Below are 19,675 nucleotides of genomic sequence, written 5' to 3' on the forward strand. Positions count from 1 at the left end.
GGCTCAGGCTGATGCCTATATTTTTTCCTGTTATATGCTAGTTCGGTGTCTAATGAGTTTATTCTGTCACTATATAGTGGATTACATTTTTTTTTCTGTTGATCCATTTCCTCATCTCAGGTGAAGTCTTCACAATCATGGTTAGTATTCTTGATATGTTTTTTGATTCACTTTGTATTTTATCGAGCATTTTGTTTTTTGATTCACTTTGTATTTTATTATTTTGGCATTTATGGGGAGCCTAATTATCTGGCTTTGAAATGCCCAATATTAATACAGGCCCTCTACAGGAAAGGTGGAAAAAAAACTCTGATATTCTAGAAGACATGAATCTATATACTTACTTCCAGGCCAGCTAGAGATTCATGGTGAAACTAATCTTTAAAAAAATAATAATAAATTGAAAACAATAGAAAAGACAGAAAAAAAAAAAGGAAACTTGTCATAAAATTAGAAACAAATTTATTGAGTGCAACTAAACTGGAATAATGACAAAGATAGAAGCAAACTATTCAATCACTGGGGGTAATGACATATTTAGGTGGAAGGAAAGAGATAGATGCTAAGTAATCCATCCAAGCAGTATAAGAATTTTCCAGCCATCCCTCAAACCATACTCCATTCTTAGTTCCTCTGTCTCCTGCATTGTGCAAATGTTTCTTCAGCAGAAGCATTCTTCGACGGAGGACTCAATCTTACCCAGAATGTGATTACCCAGGAAATTTGAATTTCATGCAACCCACTGTTTCACTAATTGTTAGCCAAAGAAAAAGAAATATCTCTTTAGAATATCCTTAGTCTTCCCAGGGAAGCAGGTTACAAGGATTAATGAATGGGTGGGGACTGCCAGAGAAGGAGCACAGTGCTCTTACTGGCAGCTACATTGTAGTTGCCAAGAATAAAGAGTGGAAGACCTGGAGGGGTTGACCCATGACAGCTAAGTGGATGCAAAGAGCACAGTAGGAGCCAGCTTGTCCTCAGGTACACCCTGAGCATCTCCCTCTAGTCATTTGACCCTTTGGCTTTACAATCTGAAGCTCTTGCCCTCATATTTCTTCCATACCTCACACAGCTCTTTGCAAAAGCATGGTTGCTCCAGTCTTAGAGTGGCTGACTCCTGTTGAAGTCTTAGGATCTCCAGGAGTCCTCCTAACAGAATTTTACAGGCTTCAGAGAAGCAGAATATGATCCTGATCTGACAAGCCAATCTTCATCCCTGCATATTTTCTTTCTCTCCTTATGGGAAACAAACTCCAGCAGGCATACAATATACATATTTCCTTCTGGGCTTGCTCCCACAGCTCTCTTTTTTACCACTTTTGAGATAAACTGTCTTGTGGCATTGGCCAATTGCTCAGCCACTTTTTAAGACTTGTCAGTTTCTCTCCTGATCTTTCTTTTCACTCTTCTTCATTTTGTAGAGATTTGGGACTCTGAAATTTCTTTAAAGTGCCAAGGCTTCAGATACTTCTGATGCAATCAATCTTACATTTCTTCCAGATCATCAGGGCATAATAAAGAGGGATATAATAATGCCTGAATATGTTGGTGACACTAGTCAAATTTATTCCCCTGAATAAATAATCTTCTGTAACTTAATGGAAATGTATTGGCTAAATATCTTACCAAATTCTTTATAGTCATACAATCCCTTCAGTGTGAGTTTTATAACCACTCAAAACTACTGTTTATTTATAGGGTTTCTCTCTATTATGTGTTCTTTTATGTATTCTGAGATAACTGAGTTGTGAAAAAGTTTTACCACATTCATTACATTTGTAGGGCTTTTCAGCAGTATGTGTGCTTTTATGTATTTGAAGACTACCATATTGTGCAAAGGCTTTATTACATTGATCACACTTGTAAGGTTTCTCTCCAGTATGAATTCTTTCATGAATTTGAAGATGACTATGACGTGCAAAAGCTTTATGACACTGATTACATCCATAAGGTTTTTCTCCAGTATGTGTTCTTTTATGTATTCTGAGATGACCTTGTTGTGCAAAGGCTTTATCACATTCATCACATTTGTAGGGTTTCTCTCCAGTATGTGTTCTTTTATGTATTTGGAGACTATTGTGCCGTGTAAAGGCTTTACCACATTGATTACATTCATAGGGTTTCTCTGCTGTATGTGTCTTTTTATGTATACGGAGAGTACTGTGACTTGCAAAGGCTTTACCACATTGATTACATTCATAGGGTTTCTCTCCAGTATGTGTTCTTTTATGTATTCGGAGACTACTGTGACATATATAGGCTTTACCACATTGATTACATTCATAGGGTTTCTCTTTAGTATGTGTTCTTTTATGTATTTGTAGTGAACTACCTTGTGAAAAGGCTTTATCACATTGATTACATTTGTAGGGCTTCTCTCCAGTATGTGTTCTTTTATGTATTTGGAGATGACTGTGAGATGCAAAGGCTTGACCACATTGATTGCATTCATAGGGTTTCTCTCCAGTATGTGTTCTTTCATGTAATCGGAGATTTCCTTGACATGCAAAGGCTTGACCACACTGGTTACATTCATAGGGTTTCTCTCCAGTATGTGTTCTTTTATGTATTCGGAGATTACTGTGACATGCAAAAGCTTTACCACATTGATTACATTCGTGGGGTTTCTCTCCACTATGTATTCTTTTATGCTTTCGAAGGTAACTACAGTGTGCAAAGGATTTACCACACTGATTGCATTCATAAGGTTTCTCTCCAGCATGAATTCTTTCACGCCGTGGAAGATGATTGTGATGTGCAAAGGCTTTATCATGTTGAATACCTTCGTAGGGTTTCTCTCCAGTATGAATTTGGTGGAGTCTTTGAGTATGACTCTGATATGCAAATACTTTATTACATTGAGTATATACAGAAGGGTTTTCCCCAGTATGACTTCTTTCATGCCTGCAACGATAATCAAAACATGTGAAAGCTTTACCACATTCATTACACTAATTAATCTTTTTACCTCTACAAATGAGTTTTACACTGTATTCTAATGATAAAGAGGAATCAGATCTTAAGGTTTCCACATTTTGTTTCCATTCATGACGTTTCCATTCATTAAGGGTTAGTTTTGTGTTTCTGAAGATACCTGTGATGACAAGAGCATTATATTGCTCCCATTTATAATATCCTTTTTCTATATGAGATTTTTTTCATATTTGAAGAGAACTGGAAGAATGCAAAGCTTTACCACACTAATTCCTTTCATAAACTTCCCTAAAGTGTAAGTCTTCACATTCCTAGCACACAGGGATTTTTCTGCAGTGTCAGTTTCTGGTTATATTTCCAATAAAGTTGGAAAACAAATTAATTGTAAACTTTTACCACATCCAGAAAGTCCATTCAAAGTGGGGACTACTATAGATCTTCTAAGTCTACTGGACGAGAGGTACACTGCTTCTTTTAATATCCCTATACTCATACAGTTTGGTTCCACTGTGATCATATAGCTATTGAAAGAAGAATATCAAATGAAAGGTTTTCACATTGCATTCACATAATTTGATTTTTTTTTGTTGTTCTTCATACACATGTGGTACAGAGATTAAGGTTTCTCCACAACAACATTTCACTAAACTTAACAATACTATAAACACCAGCTTGACCATGGAATAGTTACTTATTCCAGGTGTTAGACATATGTTTACCACCTATTCAATGTATATACCTTTCCCAACATCTAAGTTGTATGAGATTAAACAGACAGGCAGTTCTACAACATAGTGGCTAAGGGGCGATTCAATTGGGGATATCTGTTAAGGCACTGTTTCCCTGTCTTCTTTCTTAGAGAAATGACTTGTAAACACAATCAAATATCTGACATTAAGGTACATAGCTTTGTGAAAATTTAAAAATTATTGATACACTTAAAATCGGGTTTTTTTTTCTTTACACTGTTGCTTTTCTTTAAAATTTTCTTAAGAGGCATATTCCTATCAGCCTGCACCTGAAAATTACCTCCCATGTCTTCTAGAACGTTGAAAATGTTCTTCAATATTACGGTCTTCCCAACTGTAACCTAAAATGGAGTACCAGAAAATGTATGACATATTATTGGAAATTTGGCAAAACTGAAGTTCCTATATAGTCAATGAACCTTACAAGCATGCTTGGTTTATTCACCTTATTTTTCGTCATCCTTGTTTGAAATTATAAAAGAGCATCAATAACAAAGAAACAGCTGTCCCCTTATTTTAAAATCCCAAATGAAATTCACTTTCTTACCTATAGCAGTGAGGTTTCTGTAGGTTTCCAGCATCACATCCTTGTAGAGCCTCTTCTGGGAAGGACTGAGCAAAGCCCACTCTTCTCCAGTGAAGTTTACATGCACATCATCATAGGTCATTCCATTCTAAAATACCCCATACATATGTAAAATAAAAAGCATGATGCTGACAACACTAATTGTATACTTCATTGGCAATATATTCATATCATTCTGGTGCTTCCTCGACTTATTTCCTGATTCAGTAGTTCTAATGTAATCACTAAGACATTTTAGAAGGAAACTAAATAATGAGGTTTACCTCTGTCATTTTTGAGCTCTCTGAATAGGGTATTTTTGCCTTACAAGGAAAATCCCAACTAACAAACATAAAGAGAGACAAATAGATGAAAAATACTAAGTAGACATTACAGAAATGGTATGAACAATTACTAAGTAGATACACACACACACAAAGTGATGGTCAAGCTAAGTGTATTGGCTTATGCCTTTAATCCCCGCACAAAGAAAGCAGAAGTAGGGTATTTCATTGAGTTGGATGCCAAGCTGGTCTATATAACAAGTTCCAAGACAGCCAGAGGTCTCCCTTACAAAATCAGTCAAACAAATAAAAAAGATAGAAAGACTTGGAGGTTTTTACTGAAGTTCCTCCAAGAAATTGTACATTCACTCCAGTTCTGTATTCATATTCCAGAAACCCAAGGTGCCCCAGTTTGAACTGTAACATAAAAAGGATCTTACTAAAAGGGACCACATGTTTAAACAGTAACTAATGAGTGGATGACAATATAAGCAATGTAAATGTTGATCAAAAATAAGAAGCATAGGGCAGAAGAGATTGATCCCCAGTGAAGAGCTCTTGCTGGTCTTGTTAACAATTGGGCTCATTTGCTAGTGCTTACATTTGGGCTCACAATTATCCATTATTCATAGTTCAGGTCTTCTGAGGCAAGGTCAGAACGACTCTGAGAACCTGGCACACATGAAGTGCATATTCATGCATACCGTCAAAATATCCAAACACATTCAAAATTAAAACCCAAGTATAAAGACGATTGCAAACTTACAATCTAATGACTCAATAGGCCTAGATAGTAGTAATGTCACACATACACGCTATCCTAAAAAATAGAATATACTCTGCCAAATTTCAAAATTCAAGATGTGTATGAAGATCAGTACAACAGCATATTCTTGATGTGTATATAAACCTACCTTCCAGGTTCATCAGCCAATAATATAAAAACAAAAAAGGGCCAGGGATGTTGTTCCACATTTAATACCAGTACTCTAGAGGCAGAGGCAGATGGATCTCTAAGTTTGATGTATCCCTGGTCTACATAGCTACTTTAAGGTCAGTTGGGGCTACTAAGTGAAACTTGATCTTCAAAAACACAAGCAACAAAATTAAAAACATAAAAATATCAGTCTAGCAAAATAGGTTAGCATGGAATAGCAATTCCCTCTATTGTATGTTAAATGAATTAGAGATAGAGTCTATAATGGTGAAGGCATGACTGTAAGAGACAGAACCTAACTGATCAGGTTCAACCACAACACAGTAGACACAAAGTACAGGAAATGGGTTGAGTGTATGAGCACTTCAATTCCATCCCCAAAAGGAATCTAGAAAGGTTGCTTCACAAAAGCTACCATAAGGTCCCCAAAGAAACAGACAAAGGAGAGACAAGCATCATCCCATGTTGAAACTGCATCGAGTAACTTCAATGATCTCAGTAGTCTACAATAGCCCACGCACTGTTCAAATGTCCAAAGTCTTTTCTGACACTCAAAACAATCTCTTGATTGCCACGTCTTGTAAAAATCAGAAAACCAGATACATCTTTTCAACATAAAATAGTTCAGAATACCCATTCCCATTCCAGTAGAGAGGAATGTGTAAATAGTGAGGGGAGATTGGACCAAAGCAAGAAACAAGCAGGACAAACACCAAATCCTGTATCATTGGCTCAGATACATGGAGCTTCAGTTTCAAAGGACTTGAACAACCTTGTCCCTGTGACATCTCATCCATCTTTCATTCTGGTTACTTCCACTATATTCATCTCTCCATGTTAGATTTCTCATAGTTTTGACTTCTGTGGTCTCAAAATTCAACTCAGGCTTTATCCTCACAGCCTCCTGCAATGAACTATGAGTTTCCTCACAGAGGTTCTGACTCTGCCAAACAGATGGCTGGAACAGTGTTGAATTGAAACCACATAGGAAAAAAAAAATCCATGACGTTAAAGTGTATGTCTTTCTTGCTTGTGGAACTAGTAGAACATGGGTGATAATGCCACATTTTACTTCTAACTTGGGATGGACCCTGCCCTGCTTGGACTATAATTGCAGCAGGTTTTAAAATATAAAGTTCCTTCTGGTGACTAGGAATCACTTTCCTTACTCTTTCCAGAAGAGAAGTCTTACAAGAGGGAATATTACCTTTAGGGTACCNTCATAGACTTCCAGTATAGAGCAAGGGCCTTCTCTTNAATGGTGATAACCTCCTTGNAAATTCCTGCATCTGTTTCAGAATTTGCCTGCCATCTGAAATTACCTAGTGCTGTTTTTCTCTACAGAACACACTTTGCATTTATTTCTGCCCTACTTATTGCTTTTCTTCACTGTAGTCCTGAAAGAGCCACCAGTAATAACCAACCAACAGTGTCAGGGTTTCTTCTAAGAAGTCACTTCTTTCTTTCTTTCTTTCTTTCTTTCTTTCTTTCTTTCTTTCTTTCTAAATTCTGCTTTACTCAATATCTCAGAGCATGGGCAGAATCAAAAAGATTTTGGACCAAAATATCACACAAATAATCTCCAGCTAAAGGTTTTTTGGAGTCTATTTTCAACTGAAATCTTATGACCACTGTATTACTCTCAACACTCCAATATTCCAGGTCCTCAAAGGACACCTGAGTAAGCTCTGGGTACTGCTTCACATGCCTTTGCCAGCTCAAGCCCTGATATTTTCCATATTCCTACAAATAAGAACGTTTACAGGTTATATCCAGGAGCAAAATCACATTTTGCTTACCATTTTTTGTTCTACTTTGCTTCTTTGATGCTGTGATTAAATCCTCTAACCAAAACCATCTCAAGTAATATGTGGATTTTTTTTTGTTGTTGTTGGATGGTTCTGTCAGATCACAGTCCATCATTTTGGGAGCTTAGGTTAAAAACACAAGCTAGAAATTGAACGTAAAAACCATGGAAGAACCTTTTTTACTGGCTTGCTCCCTTGCTTGGTAGCTGCCTTATGATCAGCTAGTTCTCTTACCTGGGCCAGGCCTATTTGGTTAGGGATATTGCTACTCTCAGTGGAAGAGCCTTCCCATATCGATCATCAATTAACACACTCTCTCACAGACATAGCAACCAACCATTCTGAGGGGGATGTATCCTCAGATGAGGCTCCCTCAGATGACTGGTGTTCTGAAATACTGAGAACTAAAGATAATGATGACATAATAATATATGAATAAGTTTTTAAAACCCCAAAATGTGTTAACTATATCAATCATGTGAGTAGCAAAACCCCAAACACTGATGACTACAGCAAGTGGAAAACACAGATTTACCAAGAAATGAGGAGAAGCAATCCTTTAGGTTCAAGAAGAGACACTTAAAATTGTTAGTCCCAGAAAGTTCCCCAAACTAGCAAACACTCAAAATATAATATAGTATATTTACAGAAGAAAAAATTGTATAAGTCTAAACAACAATATCATTATACAATTAATTATATCACACAATATAGATGGCATCACTGATAAAAGGAGACACAAAGACAGACCTATAAATATAACATAGTCCTTTAAAGAAGAAAGAAGGGTGGCAGTATAGTCAAAATAAAAAATCAAAGAAATCACTGGCCAGTACTCACCCTGTGCATGCTGCTTCTTTCCTTTACCAATAACAGAAAATGAACTGGGAGTGGAGGGCTATCCCAATTGCAGAGATTCAACTCCGGCATAAAATGGTTCAATATCATAGAAATAGTTTTGACTATTAAAAGTATGTCCTCTTATGATTAAAAAAAGGATGTCTGTTAGGATCACTTACAAACCATTTTATTCCCTATGATTGATATCTGGGTATAAGTCTACACATGTGTGAGGAAATACAAACTTTTAAAAAGTAAATTCAGCAAGCAGATTTTTATAGAAACACCGTGTTTGAGTTATATTCCTAAATAGTTTGGTTTGCACTGTTTTAGAAGTCATACATAAAAACTTATGAAAGCAAGTCTATCCCAATTTCTATCCTTATATTTGCGTGTGTGAGAAAGAATGTCTTCCATTGTGTGTACAGGTGACACACTAGAAAAGGAAGGGTCAGATTTCCTGGAGCAGGAGTAGCAGGTGTTTATAAGCTTCCCAACTTTGACTGCGTGTTGTTTACTGAACTCAGGTCAAAACCAAGAAAAATATTTGCTGAATGACCTATCAGCCCACATAGTACATTTTATCCAATAAGTCCTTCACAGATTAACAACAAAATTCTAAATATATGCACAATAAATAATAATAATAATAATAAGCCCTGGGAATCTGATGCCTCAGTATTAGGACACTGGGTATAGGACCAAGTAGAATACCTCCAGACCTTTGCCACTCCCCGTTACCTGAGATCTAATACTAAGGGTTTCTCCTAGTGATCAGCTTCCACTCCCCTATCCATGCCTCCAGTAGATACCACAGAACATCCCCATGGTATTGGCTGTTGGTTTGCTATCTACTGCTTTTATTATGTTTAGGTATGTGCCATGAATCCCTGGTCACTCCAAGACTTTAACATGAACTATCAGCAGTTGTCTTTTGTTGAAGACTTTTTCAGCATCTAATGAGATGATCATGTGGCTTTTTTTCATTGAGTTTATTTATATACTATATTACATGGATTTTTCACATTGAACTATCCCTGCATTCCTGGGATAAAGCATACTTGATCATGGTGACTGATAGTTTTAATGTGGTCTTGGATTCAGTTTGTGAAAATTTTATTGAGTATTTTTACATTGATATTCACAAGTGAAAGTGGATTGAAGTTCCCTTTCTTTATTGGGTCTTTGTATGGTATGGTATGGTATCAGAGGGACTGTGGCTTCATAGAATGAATTAGGTAGTATTCTTTCTGATTCTATTTTGTGGAAAAGTTTGAAGAGTATTGATATTAGGTCTTTGAAGGTCTCGTGGAATTCTGCACTGAATCCATCTAGAATTGGGCTTTTTTTTTTTCTTTTTCTTTTTCTTTTTTTTTTTTTTGGTTGGAGGGTTTATTATGACTATTTCTATTTATTTAGGAGTTATGGGACTCATTACATAATTTACTTGATCTTGATTTAACTTTTGTATGTGGTATTTGTCTATAAAATCATCCATTTCATCTAGATTTTCCAGTTTTGTAAAGTAGAGAACCATCTCATGGCAGTGAGGCACCAAGGCCTGATACTATTACTGCTGGTATGATGTGCTTACAGATGGGAGCCTAGTATGGCTGTCCTCTGAGAGGCCCTACCAGAGCTGACTGAGACAGAAGCAGATCCTTACACCCAACCATTGGATTGAAGTCAGGGACCCCATGGTTGAATTAGGGGAAGAATTAAGGAAGCTGAAAGGAAGAGTTACCCTATAGGATGACCAGCAGTCTCAACTAACCCAGACCCCAGAGAGATCCCAGAGACTGATAAAACAACCAGGAGCAAAGATGGGTCAGACCGAGACCCCTGGCACAAATATAGCAGAAGCCTGCCTATTCAGATCTCAGTATGAACAGATGTGCTTAATCCTTGAGCGACTTGAGGCCCCAGGGAAGAAGGAGGCCTGTAGGGGGGAGAGCACCCTCTTAGAGGCAAGGGGGAGGAAGAATAGGCTGAGGAACTGTGGAGAAGGGGTTGGTGGAACAACAACTAGAATGAAAAAAAGTAAAAATTATCAAATAGAGTTAGAAAGAAATCAGGCAAAGAACAACCTTCACAATACACTGAAATAAATACGTAAAATATGTTGGAGTAACTCTAAAAATGCATGTAAAAGACTTCTATGTTAAAAAAAGAAAAAACAGCCAGGCATGGTGGCGCATGCCTTTAATTCCAGTACTCGGGAGGCAGAGGCAGGTGGATTTCTGAGTTTGAGGCCATCCTGGTTTACAGAGTGAGTTCCAGGGCAGCCAGGGCTATACAGAGAAACCCTGTCTCGAAAAAACAAACAAACAAACAAAAAACAAAAACAAAAAAAAAGGAAAAAGAAAAAAGAAAAAAAAACCTACAAGTCTTTCAAAAAATAAATTGAAAAATTATCTGAAAACATAAAAATCTCTCATGTTCATGGATCAGTAGGATTAACAGATTAATGTCGGCCATCCTATCCAAAACAATCTACAGATTCAACATAGTCCCATCAAAATTCAAACAAAGTTGTTTACAGACTTTGAAAGAACAATCCCACCTTATATAAAATTACAAAAAAGAAAAAAGAAAAGAAAGAAAGAAAAGAAAAAAAAAAAGAAAAGAAAAAGAGGCTAAACCAATCCTGAGAAATAAAAGAACTGCACGGAATTGGTATGAAAACAGACACACTGCTCAATGGAATCAAACTTAAGATTCGGACATGAAACAAAACACCCATGGAAGGAGTTACAGAGACAAAGTTTCGAGCTGTGATGAAAGGATGGACCATCTAGAGACTACCGTATCCAGGGATCCATCCCATAAGCAGCTTCTAAACGCTGACACCATTGCATACACTAGCAAGATTTTGCTGAAAGGACCCAAATATAGCTGTCTCTTGTGAGACTATGTCGGGGCCTAGCAAACACAGGAGTGGATGCTCACAGTCAGCTATTGGAGTGTATCACAGGGCTCCCAATGGAGAAGCTAGAGAAAGTACCCAAGGAGCTAAAGGGATCTGCAACCCTATAGTTGGAACAACATGATGAACTAACCAGTACCCCGGAGCTCTTGTCTCTAGCTGCATATGTATCGAAAGATGGCCTAGTCGGCCATCACTGGAAAGAGAGGCCCATTGGACTTGTAAACTTTATATGCCCCAATATAGGGGAATGCAAGGGCCAAAAGAATGGGAATGGGTGGGTAGGGAAGTGGGGGGCGGTATGGGGGACTTTTGGGATAGCATTGGAAATGTAATTGAGGAAAATATGTAATAAAAAATATTAAATATTAAAAAAAAAAGATTCGGACATGATTCCACCCACATGAGAAATCCACAAATAGACAATCAAAAAAGAACAGCACCATCAACAAGTGGTGCTGGTTAAAGTGTATTCCTGCATATAGATGAACGTAAATCAATTTGTATTCATCACCATGTACAAAACTTAAGCCCAAGTGGAACAAAGACCTCAAAATAAGACCAGATACACTGAAATTAATAGAAAAGAAAGTAAGGAACAACCTTAAACACATGGCACAGGAAACAACCTTCTGAAGAGAACACCCATAGTGCAGGCACTAAGATCAAAATTTAATAAACAGGTTAGTCCCTGCAGCAGATGTTGCTGCCACCTCCACTGCTGTTGCAACCAACCTCCCTCAGCCCACAGCTCTGCATCTGCCGTGGCATGAAGAGGCGGCTGATGAGAGGGGGGAGCGGACGGACTGACGGGGTGCTTCTTGGGATTTGGCAGCAGCATCTCCATGGGTCTGGATAGCTGCGACACTGTGCTGTGAGTGTTTCCAGCACTCCAAGGAGACAGCATTAAGAGTTCTTAGATAAGTTGGTCTTGTGAGGAGCTGGGGATAATTTAATTCCATCTCTAGGTTTTCTGTAGGTACATGGAGAACCATGAGCAGCTTTACTAAGGAAGAGTTTGACTGCCACATCCTCTATGAAGGCTTTACTGCTAAGGACATTCTGAACCAAAAAAAAAAAAAAAATCAATGACGTCTCTTCCTCTGATGATAAGGATGCTTTCTATGTTGTGGACCTCGGAGACATTCTTAAGCATCTGAGGTGGCTAAAAGCTCCTCCCCGTGTTACTCCCTTTTATGCTGTCAAGTGTAATGAGCAGAGCCATAGTGAGCACCCTAGCTGCCATTGGGACAGGATTTGACTGTGCAAGCAAGAGGGGAAATTCAGTTGGTACAAGGGCTTGGGGTGCCTCCAGAGAGGATTATCTATGCAAATCCTTGTAAACAAGTCTCTCAAATCAAGTATGCTGCCAGTAACCAAGTCCAGATGATGACTTTTGACAGTGAAATTGTATTGATGAAAGTCGCCAAAGCACATCCAAAGGCAAAGTTGGTTCTGCGGATTGCCACTGATGATTCCAAAGCAGTTTGTCGCCTCAGTGTTAAGTTTGGTGCCACACTCAAAACCAGCAGGCTTCTCTTGGAACGGGCAAAAGAGCTAAATATTGAAGTCACTGGTGTGAGCTTCCATGTGAGCAGTGGATGTACTGACCCCGAGACCTTCGTGCAGGCAGTGTCGGGATGCCCATTGTGTGTTTGACATGGGAACAGAAGTTGGTTTCAGCATGCATCTGCTTGATATTGGTGGTGGCTTTCCTGGATCTGAAGATACAACATTTATATTTGAAGAGATCACCAGTGTAATCAACCCAGCTCTGGACAAGTACTTCCCATCAGACTCTGGAGTGAGAATCATAGCTGAGCCAGGCAGATACTATGTCACATCAGCTTTCACGCTTGCCGTCAACATCATTGCCAAAAAAAAAAAAAAAAAAGTGTGGAAAGAACAGTACAGCTCTGATGATGATGACTCAAATAAGTAAACCTTCATGTATCATGTGAAGGATGGAGTATATGGATCATTTAACTGCATTCTTTATGATCATGCCCATGTGAAGGCCCTGCTGCAGAAGAGACCCAAGCCAGATGAGAAGTATTACTCATCCAGCATCTGGGGACCAACATGTGATGGCCTTGATTGGATCATTGAGCGCTGTAACCTGCCTGAAATGCATGTGGGTGATTGGATGCTGTTTGAGAACATGGGTGCATACACCACTGCTGCTTCTACTTTCAATGGGTTCCAGAGGCCAAACAACTACTCTGTAATGTCACGGCCAAAGTGGCAACCCATGAAGCAGATCCAGAGGCATGGCTTCCCATGGAAGTGGAGGAACAGGATGATGGCACTCTGCCCATGTCTTGTGCCTAGGAGAGTGGGATGGACCTTCACCCTGCAGCCTGTGCTTCTGCTACCATAAATGTGTAGATGCCATTCTTGTAGCTCTTACCTGCAAGTTTAGCTTGAATTAAGGCATTTGGGGGGACCAATTAACATAATTACTGCTAGTTTGGGATGTCTTTGTGAGAGTAGGGTTGGCACCAATGCAGTATGAAAGGCTAGGAGATGGGGTTCACACTGACTGTGTTCCTATGGAAACTTTGAATATTTGTTTTACATGGATTTTTATTCAATTTTCAGAAATGATAATAATGAGTGCCCCTCAGTTGCTGAGCAAGTGTTTGTAGCTTGTACATTGGCAGAATGGGCCAAAAGTGTATGTTGTGACCCATTTTGAAAATGAAGTAGCTTGAAATTTTAAAAAAAATTAATAAATAGAAAGTAATGACAAGCCAGGCGGTGGTGGCACACGCCTTTAATCCCAGCACTTGGGAGGCACAGGCAGGCGGATTTCTGAGTTCGAGGCCAGCCTGGTCTACAAAGTGAGTTCCAGGACGGCCAGGATTATACAGAGAAACCCTGTCTCAAAAAACCAAAAAAGAAAAAAAGAAAGTAATGAAAATTAAAACTACTTCAATGAGACAGAGAGACAGCCCAGGACATGGGAAAATATTTTGACCAATACTACAACAGACATAGGCCTAATATATAAAACATGGGGGTGGGGGAACCTCAAGAAACTACAGGTTCAAAACGTTAAAAAGTCCTAACCCAAAACATCCAGGAAATCCAGGATACAATGAAAAGACCAAATGTAAGAGTAACTGGAATACAGGAGAATGAAGATTCCCAGCTGTACTGGCTAGTCAAGTGTCAACTTGACACAGCTGGAGTTATCACAGAGAAAGGAGCTTCAGTTGAGGAAATGTCTCCATGAGATCCCACTGTAAGACCTTTCCTCAATTAGTGATCAAGGGGGAAAGGCCCCTTGTGGGTGGGACCATCTCTGGGCTGGTAGTCTTGGATTCTATAAGACAGCAGGCTTAGCAAGCCAGGAGAAGCAAGCCAGTAAGGAACATCCCTCCATGGCTGCTGCATCAGCTCCTGATTTCTGACCTGCTTGAGTTCCAGTCCTGACTTCCTTAGTGATGAACAGTGGTATGGAAGTGTAAGCTGAATAAACACTTTCCTCCCCAACTTGCTTCTTGGTCATGATGTTTGTGTAGGAATAGAAACCCTAAGACACCAGCTCAAAGGACCTGAAAATATCTTCAACAAAATCATAGAAGAAAACTTCCCCAACCTAAAGAAGGCAATGGCCATAAAAGTAGAAGAAGCCCATAGAATAAGCCCAAATAAATGGGACCAGAAAAGAAAAACCTCTCATCACATAATACTCAAAATACTAAATGCACAGTACAAAGAAGGAATATTAAAAGCTGCAATGGAAAAGAGTCAAGTAACATGCAAAGGTAGACCTATCAGAATTACACCACACTTCTCAACAGGGACACTAAAAGCCAAAAGAGCCTGGTCAGAGGTCATGCAGACTCTAAGAGAACAGAAATGACAGCCCAGGCTACTATACCTAGGAATACTCTCAATCAATATAGAGATATGAGATGGAGAAAATAAAATAGTTTATAAAAAAATAAAGTATGGAGAAAGCAAAATATTCTTAAACAAAACCAAATTAAGAAAGTATCTATCTACCAATCCAGGCCTACAGAGAATTCCAGAAGGAGAACTCTAACACAAGGAGGGTACCTACACCAAAGAAAAAAGATATTAATCATCTCACAACAAAGCCAAAAGCAGAGAACCACATGCACACAATGCCACCTACAAAAACAAACATAACAGGAACTAACAATCATCTGTCTTTAATATCTGTAAAATCAGTGGGTTCAATTCCCCAATAAAAAGACATAAACTAACATAAGACTGGATATGCAACCAGGATCTAAAATTTTGCTGAAAACAAGAAACACACATGAATAACAAAGACAGACAATATCTCAGATTAAAAGGCAGGAAAAAGGTCTTATAAGAAAATGGTTACAAGATACAAGCTAGAGTTGCCATTCTAATATCCAATAAAATAGACTTTCAACACAAAGTTATCAAGTATGATAAGGATGAATACTTCATATTCATCAAAGGGAAAAATCCACCAAGAGAAAGTCTCAATTCTGAACATGTATACCCCAAATGCAAAGGCACCTACATTCATAAAAGAAACTTTACTAAAGTTCAAAACACATTGAACCCCACACAATAATAGTGGGAGACTTCAACACCTCACTCTCACTAATGGACAGATCATGGAAAGAGAGACATAGTGAAATAGAGGTTATGAACCAAATGGACTTAAAAGATATCTACAGAACATTTCACCCGTGGTTGCCTTATACAGTGTCCATATGAGGTCTATTGCCTCATCTTTTCATGTCTTGTTTATTCTCGTTTTCCTGTGCCTTCTTGGAGACCCACCCTATTCTGAAAAGGAAACAGAGTTGGAGGAGTAGATCTGAGGAAGAGGAAGTGAAGAAGGGGTTTGGGTTAGCTTTGAGGAGTGGACATGGTCAATATGTTGTATGAGAGAAGAATACATTTCAGTTAAAAAATTCATTCAATATGAATAGATGAAAATACAAAGAAGGGAAGCAACAACAAACAAAGAAAAGCAAACATCCAAGGCAGGGAAATCATGATTTTGATAGATATAATTTTTATTCTGTTTGTGCAAAGGGTGACCATCACACAGGAATTCATAACAAGCTCATTCATGGGCTCTGTCCAGATGTATGATATCAGAAGTTTTACTGTCAGCAATGTGAAATATATACCATGCAAGAAATAAACCCACTTATTTTTTTCATTATCATCCACTAGTGTGGATTGTGGAATTACAGAGGTTCCTGCACATTTAATAAACAAAAGAGTATCCTTCCTTTTATTTAAGGAAAGGTAATGCTTGAATAACTGTTCAAATAATACAAATACATATGTAATGTTACACAGTAGAGCTACCTTAACTATATAATACAGTATATTTTATATATACAAAGTGATATATAAAAATGTTTAAATATAGCTGGGCGTGGTGGTGCACGCCTTTAATCCCAGTACTCGGGAGCCAGAGGCAGGTGGATTTCTGAGTTCGAGGCCAGCCTGGTCTACAAAGTGAGTGCCAGGACAGCCAGGGCTATACAGAGAAACCGTGTCTCGAAAAACCAAAAAAAATAAATAAAAAGTTTAAATATATCTTCCAAAGTAAAAGTAAAAGTGCTAACCGCTAAGGTGGGTAATTTCATCTTAGAAAAAAAAAAAAGAAATGTATCATTTGTCTAAGACTATTACATTTTTGATAAATTATAATTTATTGTCATTATTAAAATACAAACAAATGACTCAGTCTGATTCTTAACCTCATTTTTACTTTTTCCTGCAGTATGATTTGTTGGGTTTCAGACCCTGGACAAGCAGTTGAGGTGCCTGTTTAACACACCAAAATGGACCTGGCATCTAGGTTCTCCCAGCATCCCTCACTCTCTACCTGTTACAGGGCATGGCTGCCATGCACCATCCTCTAAGATGAACTTCTCCTGCCCCAGAAACTCTTCCTTCTTTGCTCCCTTGGCATTTTCTCCATCCTATGTGTGCACCAACTTTCTCCCTTTCTCTTCCCTGTCCCCTCTGTGTCCCTTTCTGCAACAATTTCACTGATCTTCTATATGGTCTGTGAATTCACCCAACAGCTATTTCCCAGAGCAGACAGGACCCTGAGCAATGTGAGGACAGGGAGGAGTCAGAAGATGCAGCTATTCTAGAATTAATACACCTTCCCAGAGAGAAATGAATACACACACAGTTTAAAGAATAATTAAGAAACATCTCTTGGGCTGGAGAGATGGCTCAGAGGTTAAGAGCACTGACTGCTCTTCCAGAGGTCCTGAGTTCAATTCACAGCAACCACATGGTGGCTCACAACATCTGTAATGGGATCCGATGACCTCTTCTGGTGTGTCTGAAGACAGCGACAGTGTACTCACATACATGAAATAAATAAATAAATAAATAAAGATAAAAAGAAAGAGGGGGCTGGATAAATAAATCACTGGTTAAGAGCATGGGCTGCTCTTCCGGAGGATGCAGATTCAATTCCCAGCCCCATGTGGAAGCTCACAATTGTAACTGACTTCAATTTGAAATGATCCAAAACACTTACACAGATATACATGCAAGAAAGGACGAAAGGAAGAAAGGAAAAAAGGAAAAAAGGAAGAAACAAAGTAAGAAAGAAAGAAAGAAAGAAAGAAAGAAAGAAAGAAAGAAAGAAAGAAAGAAAGAAACTCTTTAATGACAGCAAGCAGTCAGCTCTGGCTAATGCTCAAATAGGAGACCACTGAGAACAAGTTTCATATGTCCTATATGCTGTCAATCTTACATCTCTTTTAGGTTCAGTCCCCATGTTATGTTATGTTTTGAACAATTTAAATATGGACAAGAGACTGTAAGTCTAGCCACACCCATCACAGATGGGAGATTTACACAGCAAAAATATTCCCATAATCTTTTTTTGTAAATCTCAATTGTTCTATTTTACCAATAGAAGCCCAGCAGCCAGATGCTGGGGTGAAAGTCTGCCAATCAGACAGGCAGAGAGAGCACCCAATTGACCGTTCTCCTCAGCAGATGCCCTACCAAGAATGCCCCTCTCTCATACTACCACAAAAAAAAGAACCAAAAAAAAAAAAAACCTTCTAATGCACCTCCCTTCTAATCTCTGCGCATCTCTATCCATCTCCATGACTCCTTCTAACTCTTTATTGTTTTTTCTTATTAATCCTATTTGCACTTCCTGTCAACTGGTTACTTGCTCTGACTCTTAACCTATGGTTTGTAAATCCTGTTTACAAAATTCAAGCAGAAAGCTCCTGAATTAAAGGTGTGTGTTAAAGTTGAGCCACAGTACAATTAAAAGTAGATTTTACCAGTGAATAACACAATCTCAGGGTTCACAATAAGAACAAATAACCTGCAACACAGAATTATTCCTTTTTTCTTTTTTTTTCTTTTTTGGTTTTTCGAGACATGGTTTCTCTGTATAGCTCTGGCTGTCCTGGAACTCACTCTGTAGACCAGGCTGGCCTCAAACTCAGATATCCGCCTGCCTTTGTCTCCCAAGTGCTGGGATTAAAGGCATGTGCCACCACCACCCGGCTCAGAATTATTTTTTAAGTACACCAGTGCTATCTAATAATCAGTGACAGGGTCCTAAGTTGAAGGTCCCAGAGGATGAGAAAGTTAGAAAAAGTTGAAAGGAGCAAAGACAAAAGCTGGGGGGGGGGGGGAGTTGGGGGTTGTCTCTGCAAGCTGTCTTATGCCAAGTAAGCTTAAGAAGAATAGCAAAGAAATGGGAAACTTCTATGAAGTCAGCACAAACTACCATACAATGGGACAAACTCAAGGAGAGTCTAATAACATAATACTGTACAAAGGAACGCAGGGTATCTCAAAGGCATTACTTAAACCCTACAGATGCCTTGAGACTGATCACCACAGCCCCACAAAGTGAGAAGAGTTGGGTTCTCAGGATCTGAAGTAACCCCTCCCCAGAGGCCTCCTCAGATCATTATGACCTCTCTCAAGCATCTTCCTTGCTCTAGAAAAGGAGCCCTTCCAATGGGGTTGCAATACCCTTCAGCTCCTTCAGTCCTTCCCCTAACTCTTCTATTGGGGTCTGCGGACTCAGTCAAATAGAAAGAATAACACTATCAACTAACTAGACACCTCAGAGCTCCAGAGACTAAACCACCAACCAAAGAGTATTCATGAGTGGGTCCAGGGCTCCTGCTACATATGTACCAGAGAACTGCCCTATCTGGCATCAATGGCAGCTGCGGAGCTTGGTCCTGTGGAGGTTTGTTGCCCCAGCAAAGGGGGAGGTGGGAGTGGGGGACTGAGGGGGGGTGGGAACACCATCTTAGAGGCAAAAGTGGGGAGTTTATGAAAGAGAGACCAGGAAGGGGGACAACATTTGAAATGTAAATAAGTAAAATAATTAATAATAATAATAAAAGGGAGAAAAAGAAGAAGAAAAGGAGTTCTATTTTACTCCCAATACATGAGGGCGTACCTGGCTCTGTCAAGCATGTTCCTGGGTTTGAGAAAGAGCTATGCCATTTTCTATACATGAGGGCCTCACAGAAAGCCTTGCGTGATCAAGCCAGGCCTGGACCCAACAGTGTTTTCCCTTTTCAAAAGGTTGCCAGCCGGTGTTCTCCTGCGAATATGGCAGAACTATGCTTTTTCTCAAGAAGAAAAC

General features: G+C 38.9%; 1 protein-coding gene and 1 pseudogene across 2 annotated transcripts in view; one reads left to right on the forward strand and one right to left on the reverse strand.

Moving 5' to 3' along the window:
• Nucleotides 1-475: 475 nt before the first annotated feature.
• LOC110289203 (zinc finger protein 431-like) overlaps nt 476-19,675 on the reverse strand; it is a 20,204-nt gene continuing 1,004 nt past the window's right edge. The window contains exons 2-4 of one of the 2 annotated variants that reach the window (XM_021155359.2): nt 4,231-4,357; nt 3,964-4,024; nt 476-2,904 (exon numbers count right to left, since the gene is read on the reverse strand). In XM_021155359.2, coding sequence (XP_021011018.1) covers nt 1,689-2,904; nt 3,964-4,024; nt 4,231-4,357 — 1,404 coding nt within the window. In that variant the 3' untranslated portion in view covers nt 476-1,688. The remainder of the gene's footprint in view (nt 2,905-3,963; nt 4,025-4,230; nt 4,358-19,675) is intronic. The other variant, XM_029473948.1, reaches the window with a different exon arrangement.
• LOC110289204 lies at nt 12,037-13,431 on the forward strand (annotated as a pseudogene).

Source organism: Mus caroli, unplaced genomic scaffold (assembly GCF_900094665.2).
Source record: "Mus caroli unplaced genomic scaffold, CAROLI_EIJ_v1.1 scaffold_10929_1, whole genome shotgun sequence".
Lineage (NCBI taxonomy): Eukaryota > Metazoa > Chordata > Mammalia > Rodentia > Muridae > Mus > Mus caroli.